Source organism: Crinia signifera, chromosome 4 (genome assembly GCF_055691185.1).
Source record: "Crinia signifera chromosome 4, ASM5569118v1, whole genome shotgun sequence".
In the NCBI taxonomy this organism is placed as follows: domain Eukaryota; kingdom Metazoa; phylum Chordata; class Amphibia; order Anura; family Myobatrachidae; genus Crinia; species Crinia signifera.
Window position 1 is genome coordinate 203777404 of NC_139220.1, and position 16686 is coordinate 203794089.

The window sequence follows — 16686 nt, forward strand, 5'->3', positions numbered from 1 at the left end:
CGCATACCTATGGAAGTTCTTGCATTAAAGGTTGTGCAGTGTCCTGTGTGAGACTGCTTACAGTATGTGGGCTACAACCGCTTCATGTCTGTTAATCTTTGTTTACAGTACACAACTATCTGCTCAGGTGGTTTGATTTCACCTGCTACACAAAAATTCTCCAAATTATTAAACATTGGGTTGTACTGTTGAGGTGTATTATACCTATCTTAAGATCCATATAACGGGATATGGATACAGATTGGATAAGAGGAACAAAGGGCTGTTATGAGTTTAGGATGACACCTAGCCAACTAGAGGGGTAGGGTTTACTGTCATGTTGTCAACAGAAATGGGGATGCCAGGGCAGTAGCTTTGGTTTGTAGATATTGCAGAATGTCGCTATTTCAATGTTCAAAACTGAAATTTTGTGTTCTAGTACTTTTAAAGCTATGGGGCAGTACGGATGGTGTAATGGTTAGCATTACTGCCTCACAGCACTGAGGTTATGGGTTCAATTCCCACCATGGCCCTGCCGGAATTTGTATATTCTCCCCGTACTTGCGTGGGGTTCCTCCGGGTGCACATTTCACAAATATACTGGTAGGCTAATTGGCTCCCAACAAAATTAACTCTAGAATGTCTGTGTGTGTGTGTGTGTGTGTGTGTGTGTGTGTGTGTGTGTACATATGGTAGGGAATATAGATTGTAAGCTCCACCGGGGCAGGGACTGATGTGTATGTTCGAATATTCTCTGTAAAGCGCTGCGGAATATGTGTGCGCTATATAAGAAACTGTTAATAAATACATTGTACAATGTTAGCATGACATTCCACTATAGCTGCAGTGTGTGAACTAGTAGCGCAGCTGGTACATTGTACTAGGGCCTACTGCAATTAAGGGCTCTAAAAGGCGTTAGTTTGCCGTCCCACACTGCATCACAGGCAGTGCACAAAACTCCTCTATTTCTAATCACATCGCAACCCTCAATATTTGGTCATGTTTCCACCAGCCTCACCATCTTACAACAGAGGTTGGGACAGTATAAGGGGTATTCAATGCCGCAGCGAGCGGCCGGCGAGGGGGTTAAACAGCGAGGATTGCTGAAAACCAGCGATCCTCGCTGTTTAACCCTCGCGCCGGCAGCTCGCTCTATTCAATGTACTGGGGAAATCCTCGCCGTCACAGGACGGCGAGAATTCCCCAAAACAGCGAGACCTGCGGCTAATGCAGAAAACTCAGTTTTTAGCCGCGGGTCTCGCTGCTTCTGGAGCCGCATCCGCCAATTCCCCCTCGCTCAAAAAACGGAGCGAGGGGGGAATTGGCGGATGCGGAGGCTGTGTTGAATGCTGTCAGGGTAAGTGGTGACAGCGAGTAGGAAGACCTGCTTGCTGTCACCACTCGCAAACAGCATTGAATACCTGCCTATGACTGATATAAGGTGCATTCTAATGGCCAGGAGGGAAAGCTGTGATCTACCTGCTGTGGCCTAGTGTGAAATTAGAATCTAGCAGAGAATACACACATGAGAGTTCTTGTTACGTTATTTATTGAACCACCCATTAATTTTCGACCAATAACATTGTTCTGTTATGGGATTCCTAAATTAAACAGAATGTAACATATTAACATGACTGGGCCCTGTATGTGTCCTCCTTTTTATTAGCCGCCCCATGCACTACAGTGTGCAATCTATTCACTGATTAGTTACTCATAGATAACTTTGATTGGATTTCAATAACCTTGACAATGCTACAGTCCTGCTGCAAGAGGTGGAATACATCTGTTTGGTTTTTCAACATAAAGCAAGACCTGAATGATAAAGAACAGGGTAATGCCTCCACAAGCAGGCACACTATGGGTAAATAGATTGTTTGGTGTAAATAATTGTTTCAACCTTGGAACATTTATATTATGACAACAGTTGCATTTTGTGCACTGCTGAATGACCGTTCGTTCAGTCTTTACACTGGGAGAGGCCTTGCACAAATATCATTTTCTGTAACTTGTATTACCTTGTAACGTTGATTATTCTGTGTTTCACAACTTATGACCTGTGTGTCTAATCAGGAATTCCAATGATGAAACTGCCATAATGGAAATTGGTCTCCTACTATAGGGAATGGTTGAACATTGATCAATGCTGGCACTGGATAATCTATATGAAAATCTTTCCCAGCTTCTTCACAGCCTTAGCAACATATTGCTAGGGCCCCTGTCCAAATGCTATTTGAGAGACACCTCCGGGCAGCAGTTCTTAATTTTATGCCCTGAAATAGTACCCTTATTAATGGTTCTGAGTCCGCGTAGGACCCTAGTTAATATTATTCCACATAAGTGACCTGGTTTATTTTATGAATGTTCTAGTTTTCTAGTTTATGTGATGTTACATTGTAGGGCTGCCAGTATAAATGATGCCACACAGTAATCCAAATTAACATTGACAATATGAACTGTGGACACTGTATATCACACTGCAGTTCATACTGTACTACATTATGGAGTGCCCTCCAGTTCACATTATACCTTGTTACAGTGCCACAGTTCATATTATGCCTCCGGGCCCCATAGCAGGCACTGCTGGCGCCCACTATAGTTACAACCATGGTTCAGTCACATTACACATTTTCCCACAAGGATTTAGAAAGGTATGGTCTGTATTAGTATATCCCTCCCACCGAGGCAGGGGAACACTGGACCATGGGATTTCAGGTTGCTGGAGGAGTTGGCACCAATCTAAACTGCACCTTTTTAAATTCTACAGGTTTTTTTTATTTATTTTTTTATTTCACCAATTAACATCACAGGCAAAACACTCAATACCTTTTTTTAAATCCGCAAATGTGTTTTTAAATAATAGAATTTTCCCTTAATATAGCATCATATATCATATTTACCTGTATAGTGAAGTGGTCCAAATGTGCATTATATTTGCCTGGTTATTTATTTATCCACAGGACTGCCTGCAGGGATATAAAGCACAAAACAAATTCCTAAACAAAGAAATCTTAGAGCTTTCTGCCTTAAGAAGAAACTCTGAGAGAAGGGAACAAGAATTGGAAGGAAAGGTGAGCTCCTAGTCAGGGATACTTGGTAATACATTTCTGTGACCAAAGAAGTGTTTATCAAAGTGCATAATGTCTGTGTTGTTACTGATCGTGCACTGTTTTGATATGCCTCATGTAGTATGCAAACCTGGAGGCAGATCTATGCCAGATCGAGAGGAAGTACCTCCTCCTCCTTCAAGAGATGAAGAGACCAATCTGTTCTGATGGCCATGGACCGGCCCAGGAATATGTAAATGAGTTGTTAGAAGATGCTCTAAAGGGGGAGACTGCTGAGCAGCATGCACACCTCAGAGCACGCAGTATAAGGTATGGAATACTGCCGGAATATGCTTTTAAAGATTTCAGCATTATCAGAACCTATAAATCTCTATCCTATCTATCTATCCTATCTATCGATCTATATCTCTCTCTCGCATATGCAAAAACCCAGAAGGTAGCAGACTAGATGGAGCCAGATGTTTTTCACCATACTGGTTTAATGGTATCTTTTTTTGTTATTTACTGTAAACCAGACCCTGGCTTCCAGCTTTATTCACTGCCGCTGATTCCCCCGGCTGGTTGTAGTCTAAGCACTGACCTTCCGGTATTTGTGGAACGCAGGCTTGCGGTTGCTAAGCAGCCGCATCCTGTGCCCGTACCCAGAAGTGACGGGTGGCGGCTTTCGTACGTGCGGTGACAGCGGGAAGTCCAGAGGCTGGTAAATATAATGATGTTACATTTGGGGTGCCTATTTGCTGTAGGTCTGGGGCTGAGGACGGGGTTCATTCCCCCGAAAACGTTCCCCCATTATCCCTCTAATACATTCTTTACTTTTATCATTGTCTCCGGAGTGCTTCTTATTGTAAGCGCCTGGATTATATTTACACAAGAGGACCGCACTCTCGCCCAATTCTACAGCAGTGGGGTGCTCAACAAAGGGGACATGCAAAAACATGTGCACAAAAATAGTCCAAGTACTCCGCACCAGTAGGTGAGCAGTGTAGAGCACTCTCCAATTTCACAAATCAGCCTTGTGAAAAATGAAAGCTTTGTAATATAGTCAAATATCCAGCAAACACATCACAATGAGATGTATGCCTGCCCCGACGTTTCGGTCCAAATCAAGGAGCTTAGCCATCAGATGCAACAGCAATCAACAATGTGGAATCATGTCCAGTGGTGAGCAAAGTCATCAGACAAATATCGAGTTATCGCTATAATATATACTGTATTTGTCTCTTGATATATAGATAGATTTGTACAGAGCATGCCTGACAAAATATGTTTAGTATTGAAACGTTGCTCTATTTGCTTCTAAATGCAGCGAGCTCTGACAGCAAGGGTTCCCCCAGAACATTGAATAGGGTGAGTGGCTAGCCCAGGGGTTAAACGGCAAGGGTCCCTTCTTTTCAGCGATCCCCGCCGTTCTGTAACCAAAGTTTGGGGGGGGTGGGGGGAGTTAATGTTCTTTGGGGTTTATTATAAATGTGTTAAAATGGAGGAAGCACTATTACCACCAGTTAAGTTATTAAGGGGGTATTCAATACATGTAATACGGCCTACAGAAATTTTGATCCTACATGATATACCCCAAACAGATGTAACTCTTTAGCACTGCACCCAACCTTTATCACCTTGGGTAAATCAATAATTGTTTATTTATTATTTATTAACAGTTTCTTATATAGCGCAGCATATTTGGTTGCGCTTTACAAAGGAGATAGTGACACAATGGCAAATATGTACCATATGACTGTGGCACCCCACTATAGGGATATGTATAGATGATGTATCCTTACTGTACAAAAACGTCAATTGTGATTCAAATATTGTTTCTGACGAGATCTCCTACAGTCCTTTTCTTTATATTTTCTCATTGTCATGTAATGAATGAAGGAAAGACAGCGGTATAGTCTGATACATCCTTAACTGCAGAACAGATATTCTCTGCAGATCTGGGACACCAAACTCTACATCCAGCTGTCACCTGGTAACGAGCTATTATATGATTAAATCTAATTATTCTCCGACAGACGATAACACTATTGCAGGAATAGTAACCCTATGTACAAGGTTATTATCTCAGGAATGGAAGGAATATTTTCTCCAGTGTCCTCTGCATAACCGAGTATAAGAACAACACTTTCAGGTGAAATGGAGGTTGAATCGACCTAGTATTTCCAAAAGACAAAGATACCTTTTATAGGAACATACATCCTAGGCCTAATGTAAGCTTTATGTAAGCACATTGCAATATATGAAATCACAGGAGGTGACCCCTTAGAAGTCCAGTGGATCACAACTCTAAATAAGAAAGGGATCCTCTGGTTATTAAGAGGCGCTTCTGTATTGTTCTACAGTTGAGGACTTACCATGTTATATCCCTTTCCTTTTTTTCATTACATGACCATGAGGAAAATATACAGAGAAAAGGACCAGACGAGATATCTTCAGAAAGGAGATTTTATTAGGATTGATGTTTTTTGTACGATACTGATACATTCTGTTGATCTGTATCTCCTTACCGTGGGTCGCCACAGCCGAATGACTACATATTAGTCCTACATGGCTATCTGCCAGAGTCGGTGACTATTCCAATGTTTCCCAACTCTGTGAACCTTAACAGTTCATATTTTCTAGGTCTCCTCACAGGATTACAATGAGGAACCACCTGTTGATCTTTTAAAATATGCCAGACAGTAATGCCTACATTTGTTCTTCATCAGGGAGACCTGGAAAACATGCACTCTTAAGTCACTATTCAATCGCCGTCGAGCATCTCCCGTGTGGGGAGATGCTCGACGGGCCCTATTCAATGCTGTCTTCCCCGACAGCATTGAACAGGGTTTCCTGGCAGAACGAGCCCGACATCTCTAGCTGTCGGGCTCGTTCTGCCGAGAACAGCCAGGAAGTGACGAGCTGCCGGCTGCATCTCGTCACTTCCCGGCCGCAACTCGCGGCCACGCCCCCTTCTCGTCCCGCTGCAGGCGGGACATTGAATCCCGCCTGCATGTTCTCGGTCGAGCTGACCGAGAACGGGACTGGGTCACGGCAGGCGAGCAATCTCGTCTGCCGTGACCCGAAGATTGAATACCCCCCTTAAGGTTCCCAGAAGACTGTAGTTAGAAAGCAAAGATCTATGAAATTGCTCAGCCATCCTGCAGCGGTCATAAATAGTAGCAGATCCTATCCCCTACCCCTTGCTTGGTGCGGAATATGCAACTGAAAATGGTGTATGCAGTCCATACTGAACTGGGAAATTATCCCAACTCTGACTACATGCCCAAATGAGAGCTCGATTTACCGTTAGGCAACCTAGGCACTCTCCTAGGGCCTGGTGGATCCCAAGAGGCCTGTAAACAGTCCCCCTGAAATACCGCTCAGCATAGACTGCGGCCCTGCTGGGCACTCTGGGGGTGCACTGGACCATCCTATTCCCTGTTGGAGCTGCTGGCGGGGGAAATCGGCGCCTCAGGCAGGAGTGCGGAGTCGGTCAGCATACAGAGACCCTGCACCCTCAAAAGATGGCTGCCACCTATTTGAAGAAGGACGCTAGAGGTGTCCCATGGGGTCCAAATCCAGCTCTGGCCCAAAATACCCCCATAGGGTGCTTCTTGTACTATACATGCAAACATAGGACTCACCCACAGCTGCTGTAAGTTGTCTGTTGGACGTGGCATGTGCGCAGTTTGTTCAAAAATTGTGCGAATCTGACTTGCGTGCTCCTCAGGAGCTGTATGGGTAAATGAGTGTTCAGACCTGCAAGAATTATCATTCTGTTTTTATTTGTTCAGTTACTTAATATTGTGATTCTATATTTTATGCAGCCAGTTTGACATATATGGCTTCCAGATCCTCCCAGAGGACGATGACGAGGAGAGGCTGGTGGCAAGAGTACGGGCTCTTGATCTGAAATCTTTGTCCCTCTCTGAAAACCAAGAGATTTCAACAGTGGTGAAGTGGGAAAATTATTTTGCAAGCACAGTAAACCGGGAGATGGTCCGATCACCAGAGCTCAAAAGTCTTGTCCGGAATGGGATCCCACACCAGCATCGCTCAAAAATGTGGAAGTTATTTGTAAACCTACACATCAAGAAAGTAAAGGAAGTGACTGCTCCTGGGTATTTCCAAACCCTTCTCCAAAACGCTCTTGAGAAGCAGAACCCAGCATCAAAACAGATAGAGCTGGACCTCATGAGAACATTGCCCAATAACAAGCACTACACCTCGCTGACCTCAGAAGGCATACAGAAACTGCGCAATGTCCTGCTAGCTTATTCCTGGAGGAATCCTGACATTGGCTACTGTCAGGGATTGAATAGGTGAGGGATGCTGGGGGGGATGTTTGTTTCCTGTGTATATATAAAAGAATATAGTTTTTAGTAGAGGATTATTTTGTAGCACAGAGCATACTGGAGGCTGAGTGATCACATTTGCTATTGGCATGAGAAAATACAGATAATTCCACTATGCAGGGTCTGACCCTTTTATTGTGATGAGAATATTAACCAGCTTCTCACCTGGATTTCCTTTAGTAATTGTGTTCCATCCAATTTCCTTCAGTAAGCATCCAATGATTATGCGCCCAAGGTAGCTGAATGTCCACCATGCAATGTGTGTGTGTAAATCCCTTGTGTGCAAACAAAAACCTAAAGACTGTGTGTTGTTTCAGGCTTGTTGCTATCGCACTTCTTTACCTTGACCAAGAAGATGCCTTTTGGTGCCTTGTTACCATTGTAGAAGTGTTCATGCCACGGGATTACTACACCAAAACTCTTCTGGGATCCCAGGTATCGACTGCAGTCTGTTCACCTTTTGGGGGCAAAAAGTCTTACTTAGCAGTTTATATTTATATTGTGTTACTTCTTATATTACTCACACAAGTGCAGGCCAAGTTTCACACTGTAGTGTAGCTCAGAATGAAGATTGGAGCAGTTGTTAGGTGCATTTGGACGAGTAGTATAGTTATTCGGGTAAGTTGTATTTCAGAGGGAAGCGGTCATCTATTAGAATGAACTTAGGTCTACAGTCATTAGGTCGACCCCACTAGGTCGACTGGCAGGAAGGTCGACCTGACTTAAGGTCGACATGGGCCAAGGTCGACATGACTTAAGGTCGAATTTGCATAAAGGTCGACATGAGGAAGGTCGACTGGTCATAAGGTCGACATGGGGTTTTTCACTGTTTTTTGAGCCGACATGTGCCGACAGGCGGTATTTCATGCCCTACCATCCACTAGGGCGTGGAGGAGGTTATTAAAGCTGTGGCGAGCGAAGCGAGCCACCGTGCCCGATGCATCGCGAGCGATGCGAGGGTCCGATTCTCATTGCCAACTGTGTCCATGTCGACTGTGTTGACATTCGGATAAAAAAAACTTGGCCCATGTCGACCTTAAATCAGGTCGACCTTCCTGCCAGTTGAACTAATGGGGTCGACCTTATGACTGTAGACCTAAGTTCATTCTGACAGATGTACCGATTCCATTTCAGAGATGTGTTTTCAGAAAGCATTTAGAGCTTTGCGAGTCATGGGAGAGTGTGATCAGGTGCACACAAGAGCTGGCATCCTGGACGTTGGTGGTTTCCAGAGACAAGAGAAGCCAAAGCACAAGCGAGAGAGCAAAAGCAGAGTATTGTTATGCGATTGAAACTTAAGAAGGACTGTGTTGTAGACTACTTTATAGGTGAGGATGAGAAATGTGGTTTAGTTTCTGTGGGACATTTATTGCAGCCATTTGCAAATTGTGCGAGGGATGTGGAGCGGTTAGAGAGGAAGCTCAGTCTATTGTAGTATTTAAGGCAAACTGAATTCAAATGATGTGCACAAACATTATTTGTACTCAGGCCACAGGGCATTCAATCTATTCAAGATGTGACCACCATTGTATAAACAATCTACATAAATGCTCCACCAATGCACCATTACCACCGCAAGCTGGACTAAACCGGAAATGGTAATTCCACATATTTCAATAAGCTCTTACTCCGTTCTAAACAAGAATTCAATCAGAAATTAAAACGCCATAATACTATTGTCAAACTTCTCTGTATATGATAACTGTATATATAATATTGCAACATGTTTCCAGAATGGTTAAAATAAGGACTCTTCCATATGTGTTACATGGCTGGGGATGATAAAATACAGTCAGTAGGTCGGCAGGGTCAAAAGATCGACATGAATAACCTCTAGACATAAGACAGTCAACATGGTTTTTTTGTGTGTCAATGTCGACGTGGCTGCTAATTAGTGTAACACGTGCCCTTGCCATGCTACGGGCCTGGGGCTTCGCTCGTCACACTTTACTGTTCGGAGTTGTAGTACACATGGATGGTAAAGTATGAAGAAGTCCCCAAAAATTAAATCACTTTTGAAGAACTCATGCTGACCTTGTTGACCTTTCACCATGTCGACCTCTGTTGTCAACCTGTTTACTTTTTATCTAGACACAGTAGATCAGGCATGTCCAAACTGAGGCTCTCCAGCTGTTGTGAAACTACACATCCCAGCATGCCTTGCCATAATCTTAGCATTCCCTAATGGCAAAACTGTGGCAAGGCATGATGGGACTTGTAGTTTCACAATCGCTGGCGGGCCATAGTTTGAATATGCCTGCAGTAGATCAACCGGAAACCAACTTGTTCGTCTTATTATCTACAGGTGGATCAGAGAGTTTTCAAAGACCTTATGAGTGAAAAGTTGCCGCGCCTCAGCTCTCACTTTGAGCAGTATAAGGTGGACTACACGCTAATCACATTTAACTGGTTCCTGGTGGTGTTTGTGGACAGCGTGGTTAGTGACATCTTCTTCAGGATATGGGACACATTCCTTTATGAGGGATCTAAGGTAAAAATAAAAGCCCTTTGGTATGTAGTGCTGCTATTCTTTACCCTTGGCTGTAGGAGGAGTTCATCCTGTTTTTGCCTGATATCAAAAATGGGTTGCCTATAACCAGTAGGCCTATAACTATTATTTATCAAATGCAAGTAAAATAAGTAGAAACTGTTGCTTTTTCTTCATCTGTCCTCCTATCGAAGGTTCAATACAAAGAAACAACCTTTATTGTGTATGCTTTGCCCTGTATTACCCAATATCTTATGAAAAAGGGAATAACTGGTCATCCAATTATAGTGAATGCATGCTAGGTGATCATTGACTTCCACTGATTGGCTGCACTGGATAGAAATAGGTTATGTAAGTTCAAGTCACTAGCAGCAACTCTATGGAGTGACAAAGAACTTTTTGAACTCGTGTAACTGACCATGAAGTCAGCCATTCTTTCCATACTTGTATCTCTATAGAGGTGTAGGCCAGGGCATGACAATTGTTTATAAAATCTAGGAGACAGGATGAAAGTGTAGGAGCCAGGCAAACTAAGGGTGCCCATACACAGTGTGATGCACACCATGCATTTTGATTTAGATCATTGCTGGGTGGGTGACATCACCGTAGGCGGGGCCTGAGCCGGTGCTGGGAGCTGAGAGCATCTCCCAGCGCCAGCTTTTTCATTGCAGTGAACGGGTCGATTTACATTGCAATGCGATCTGGGTTGAACCCATGTTCAACTCAGAACACTTGCCGGGTTGAAAGACCGTTTACGCCACCTACACACCTGGTTATTAGTGCTGATGTAAATGTGGTAAGACAGTCATGGAAAGAGAAGTGGAGAGGGATAAAAGTATCGGCAAATCAGGCCCAGTGCAAGGGTTCTTAGCACCCTCGGCATTTCTTCTGCTTATTGCCCAACCCCTCCCCACACCAATTACCCACTTTCCAACAGGGGGGATGAGAGCAGGGTGGCAATGATGAGAGCCGGGTGTTGGTGTCTGGTGGACATCTGGGGTACCCAGAGGGTGCAATGTGGCAGCTGTAAGGGGGCCAGTGGTAGAAAACCATATGGACCACAGAGTCCTGTAAATACAGCAGGCTGGCCACTGCCCCTTATCCAGCTGCACAATGCATTTGAATCCCCTCCCCCCCCCCCCCAACCATCACTGCACACCCCTTCCTCAGTGTGAAACCACCAATCACTGTAATAGCCCCATCACATATCCCCCTCCCTCACACACCCATCAATACACAATGCACAAGACCTGTCAGTGAGGAGAGAGGCCACACGCCGCTGCCATTGCCCAGGAGGGGGAGAGTGGGTGTCATACACTGCTGCCCGTGCTGTCACTATCAGGAAGGGGAGATGAGAAGTCGAACAGCGCTGCCGCTGCTCAGGAGGGGGGGGGGTCACACACTGCTGCCCGCACTGTCACTATCAGGAGGGGGAGATGAGGAGTCGGGCAGCACTGTCGCTGCTCGGGAGGGGAGGGGGGTCAGACACTGCTGCCCGCACTGTAACTATCAGGAGGGGGAGACGTGGGTCGGGCACCGCTGCCTGCGTGGTCCTAGCTTTGCCCATGACCAGATTCTGCTTCCTGCAAAAAAAATCTGGTCGCCAGGAAGCAGAATCTGGTCGCCATGGCGACCTGGCCCCCGGTATTTGTCAAGCCCTGGTGTAGGCTACTGTATATGAATGTGTATGTTCTTATGTGTGTAGTTAGAATGAATTCCTTTTTACATCTCTTTATGTAGGTGATTTTTCGTTTTGCTCTGGGTTTATTTAAATATAAAGAAGAAGAAATTCTGAAGTTACAAGACTCTATGTCCATCTTTAAGTATCTGCGTTATTTCAGTCGGACTATTCTTGATGCAAGGTATGTAGAATTCTGGTTATGTATGAGATGTACAAGTTACATAACTAGTAGTTTACTGAAAGAGCAACACAAATGTATGAGCAAAGGATTACAAGGATGGAGCCAGCAATCTTGCAGTGGAGCAAATGTGTATAATCTGTACAGGTGTAGGGAGATTAATAGGAGCAGCTATAAAAAAAAAAGTAAGGGTCATACCCGAATAGCAGTAGTTTACCATTGCACATAGATTCCAGGTGCTATCTGCTTAGCCCCGATGCAGCGTGCGGATGCATAGTAACATAGAATTTGGTGGCAGATTATAACCACTAACCCATCTATTCTGCCCCTTTTTAACACCCTATTGTTACCTCAAACCCCTCCCCCCCCTTATGTAACCCCCTGCTGCTGCCCCCAACTATTACTCTGTTCTCCTGTAATCTCTCCCCCCCCCCCCCCAGCTATTACTCACTGTTCTTTTGAAACCCCACACCCTAGCTATTACTCTGTTCTTCTGTAACCCCACCCCACAGCTATTACTCTGTTCTTCTGTAACCCCACCCCACAGCTATTATTCTGTTCTTATGTAACCCCTCCCACCAGCTATTCTTCCTTGTTCACCTGTTATCCCCTTTCCCAGTTCTCCCCTCAGCCTCGTGGGGTGCCGGACACGGTCCCGGCAGTCGGGATCCCGAGAGTCATTTACCCGACGTCGGGGTCCCGACTGTCAAATGGCAGACAGACAGGTGCCCGACGGCCACCCGCTATTTTCCCTCGTGGGGGTCCACGACCCCCATAGAGATAGAATAGGTTGCAAGCATAGTGAGCCACCGTGGCAAGCGCAGCGAGCCCGCAAGGGGCTTTGTTGCGCTCATCATGCTGTCTGAGTCCGGGCAGTCGGGATCCCGATGTCGGGCTAATGACTGTTGGGATCCCGACTGTCGGAACCCTATACCACACCCAGCCTCGTGTCCTTTTCATCCTATTCTGCACTTTTAAACAAAGTGACAGAGCTGTTTAGGGCAATCCCAGCTCCAGGACAGCAGCCAGTCCTTGTAAAAAGGGTCAGTAATATAAAGCAGGGTTGCTGACTTTTCAGCTGCCCTCTCCGGGCAGCCAGCTCCAGCAAGTAGGGGGCGGGGCAGGCGACAAGAGCTGTCCCATGTGATGCGATGCAGCGCCATCCCTGGAATTCCGGGTCTGAGACCTGGGAGTCCCTCTGTGCATGTGCAGAGTGATGGCCCGCTCATGGGGCATGCTGGGATGGATCCCTCACACAGTGCTGCGGAGAGAAGCCCATAGTGATCTTTTAAAATAAAGGCTCTTTTTTTGCGAATGTGCAGCGAATCCTAAACAGGATTCGCTGCACATCTCGTAATTTATCATTCAATACTGCCCAAAGTCACAATCCTCCCTGGCTGACTGCACTACGTTTTCTTCCCACTTTTATACGTTCTACTCAAAATTCCTTAACAAGTAATTGCACCGCTGATAACTGTAGGCGAAAGTAATAGTATGTGCCACATTTGTGTCAGTCACTTTGTGTATGCCATGGTTAAATATTGGCCACATGAGTGCACCCGTATGGAGCTAAGCTAGGCATGCTGTGAACAGAAAGTGGAAGCAAAGGCGGCCGGTGAATGGCAATGGTGCTTCACATAACCATCTGTGGCACTATACTGTACTATTAGCGGAGCATTCGCCACCCAGCTGCGAAGCAGTGCAATTACATGCTTTCACCGTAGTATGCCTTAGGGCACCATAATGGAACATTTCTCATGGCAGGACAAGGAAGCCAGGATGGCAGCCCAACAGGCTAGATGAGCATGGCTATATCTATACATGCCTGATGCCCTCATATTCCAGATGCTAATCTTTATACTGTATGAATTGTATGAGTATGTGCAGCCTGTTCGACCTCCGACACTGATCCACACGGAATGTCAAACATGAGATTTGGTCCGGTTTATCAACCCAATCTTTCAGAATCTGGTCAAATCAGACCAAATCTCACTAGTATATGGTTCCATTAGACCAGTGGCAGCCAACCCTAGCCCTCGAGAGCTACCAACAGTGCACATTTTCCAGACAACCTAGCTGCTGCACTCATTAATCGCTGACACATTTTAAAAGATCCACAGGTGGAGCTAATTAGCTCACCTGTGATTCTGTGAGGAGACCTGCAAAACATGCACTGTTGGTAGCTTTCGAGGACTAGGGTTGGCTACCCCAGCTTTAGACTGAGCTGATCATCTTCCATCCCATCCGCATAACTTAACTTTCCACAATTTCACAATCTATTGATTGAACTATCTCCTCTATCCACCAAGCATGCTGCCTTGGCATTATTCTTGATGCCTCTCTCGCCACTCATTCAGCAGCTCTCACAAAATATTTCCAGGATCAGACTCTGCAGTCTCACACGCTCACGCATTCCCGTCAGCATGGGAAGCAGATTCCCTACCCGTCACTGCTTCAGGGAGAGGGGCCGAGTGAGTGGGGGGTGCGGAGGGCGGTGGCGGGCTCCGACAGAACAGGGAACTTTTGTCGCATGGTGCACAGCGTCGGTTGACGATTCTCTCGCAGAGGAGCAGCTCCTTTGAGAGCTGCACCAGGATACTACAAAGAGCCTCATCCACTCACTAGTCCTCTACAGATTGCACTACTGTAATCCTACTTTCTGGCCTCCCTGTAAAACACCTCTTTCCACTCCAATCTATCCTCAATGGTGCTGCCATTCTCCTCTTTCTCTTGAAATGTCCTCTCTTACAAGCCCTACATTGGCTCTCCTTCCCCTGCAGAATACAATTCAAGCTCCTCACACTCACTTACAAAGCCATCACCCATTCCTCTCCCACCTACATATCTAACCTTCTCTCTCTTATGCTCCCACCCGCCCTCTCCGCTCCACAAATGCATGTTGCCTCTCCTGTGAACTGATTACTTCCTCCCATTCCCACCTCCAAAATTTTGGCTGTTGTGCTCCGTATCTCTGGAATACTCTACACCTTCCTATACAACTTTAAATGGGCTCTTAAGACCCACTTCTTCATTATACCCTGCCATCTGTCATCCTAACTTTCTATTTAGGCTCACTTCTACCCCCTTCTGTTTCCCTCCAGTCTGCCCCTTCCCTTAAGTAGAACTAGCGTCCAGATCAGTATAGACACTGTTACAAATATCCTATTGTGTCACGCCTGTTTTAACCTTTTTCGTTTTGTGCACTACAGGAAACTAGGCAATATGGCATTCTTGGATATGAATCCCTTCCCACTACGTCAGATCCGCAATCGCCGTGCGTACCACCTTGAGAAAGTCAGGCTGGAGTTGTCCGAGCTGGATGCTATCCGTGCAGACTTCATAAGAGAACGAGAGACCAACTCTGTCGGGAGAGACCTAATCAGTGATGATGACGAGGATAGTTAGGAAATCATTTGCTATTTGAAGGACTACACACAGACTAGATCCTTTGCCTTGCAGTGTCCTGAGTAGACTTTGGAAATAACGCTGGGCGTATTTCTACACAAAGAACATTTTGCTCTAGGTATCTGGTCAAAATCTGAGACCTTTCTAAGAGCCAGGTGTTGAAACTGCATTGTGGGTTATCTGCTATTAGTGGTAAAGGATTATGTTGCTATGGGTTACAATTCATTTATGCGTGAATACTGTCCCTTGATTTCTATGCGAAAATAAAGCGGTATTCCTGTTGTACAGTAAGAATGCCATGTTAGGCAGGGGTGTGGGTTGTTAGGTCTACACCAACTAGGTCGACAGGACATTAGGTCGACAGTCAAAAGGTCGACATGGGGTTTTTTCACAGTTTTTTTTACCCAAATGTCTACATGGACACGGTTTGAAGTGCATCGCTCGCTATTCTCGGCACACTATTTTATTTTCCCACCACGCCCTAGTGGATGGTAGGGCATAATATACCACCTGTTGGCTCGAAAAACAGAGAAAAACCCCATTTCAACCTAGCCCATGTCGACCTAATGCTTGTGCCATGGTGATCTAAACCCATGTCGACATTGCCGCCTGCCGACCTAGTGGTGTCGACCCAATGCTTTTCGACCTAGTTGGTGTAGACCTAATGACCGTATCCCTTAGGCAGGACATCCAGAGGCAAGTGGCCATTGTTTTTCACTAGCACTTTTTGGGAAAATCTTTATTTTTATTTTACAATTGATAAATCCAAGCACTTGGACGGACATATTAATCGTCTGGTGGTATACTTTGCTATCATTCCAATGCTTCTTTATTTTTTTTAATCACAGTATTTTTGTTTTACTATCTTTTTGTTACTATAACAGTATTTTTGTATGTTACATTGTGCTCAATTTGATATTTTGTATTCAGTTACCTTGTTCTGTAATCACAGTTAAATGAAGCAGTATTATAAAGACATGTCGGTAACAGATTTATTTCTGGTCATGGCAATCTGGGGGATATAATGGTGCATCGTTACATAATTTTGGTCTTGGACTTATCTATTAGTTTTCAAATTCTGATGACCATTATCCCTTTCTTTCTTTCTTTCTTTTTTTCTTTCTTTCTTTCTTCACTTTAGGGCTGGGTACCTTCTTGTGTTTTATTAAAAACCTTAGTTAAACTACATCTTGCATTCATTTCACATGTGGTTGTTTTTACTTGCATACCAGAGGTCATTGGTTTCGTCTCCTTTGACCACACTGCATTTGACTTGTGTTTAAACACAATGGCAATTACTCCACTTCCCAATGCCAGATATACTGCAAGGGAGTATGAAGCCATGCCTTTTTGAAAATAAGGATCTCTTCCCTAAATGTAGGTACACACACACACACACACACACACACACACACACACACACTCACTCAGCACATGATTGGAGTAAACTCTCCAGATCAGCCATGCTAGGTGTCCCTCATTGGTACCCATTTCTACAAGCAGCATACAGTTTGCAGACATAGCAAAGGGTGTATAGGCTTCTATGGGATTGG

General features: G+C 45.0%; 1 protein-coding gene across 1 annotated transcript in view; it reads left to right on the top strand.

Moving 5' to 3' along the window:
- TBC1D2B (TBC1 domain family member 2B) overlaps nt 1-16321 on the top strand; it is a 43406-nt gene extending 27085 nt beyond the window's left edge. The window contains exons 7-13 of the mRNA XM_083183479.1: nt 2937-3047; nt 3166-3353; nt 6854-7348; nt 7699-7816; nt 9687-9872; nt 11610-11731; nt 14938-16321. Of these exons, the coding sequence (XP_083039605.1) occupies nt 2937-3047; nt 3166-3353; nt 6854-7348; nt 7699-7816; nt 9687-9872; nt 11610-11731; nt 14938-15133 (1416 nt within the window). The 3' untranslated portion in view covers nt 15134-16321. The remainder of the gene's footprint in view (nt 1-2936; nt 3048-3165; nt 3354-6853; nt 7349-7698; nt 7817-9686; nt 9873-11609; nt 11732-14937) is intronic.
- Nucleotides 16322-16686: the final 365 nt, after the last annotated feature.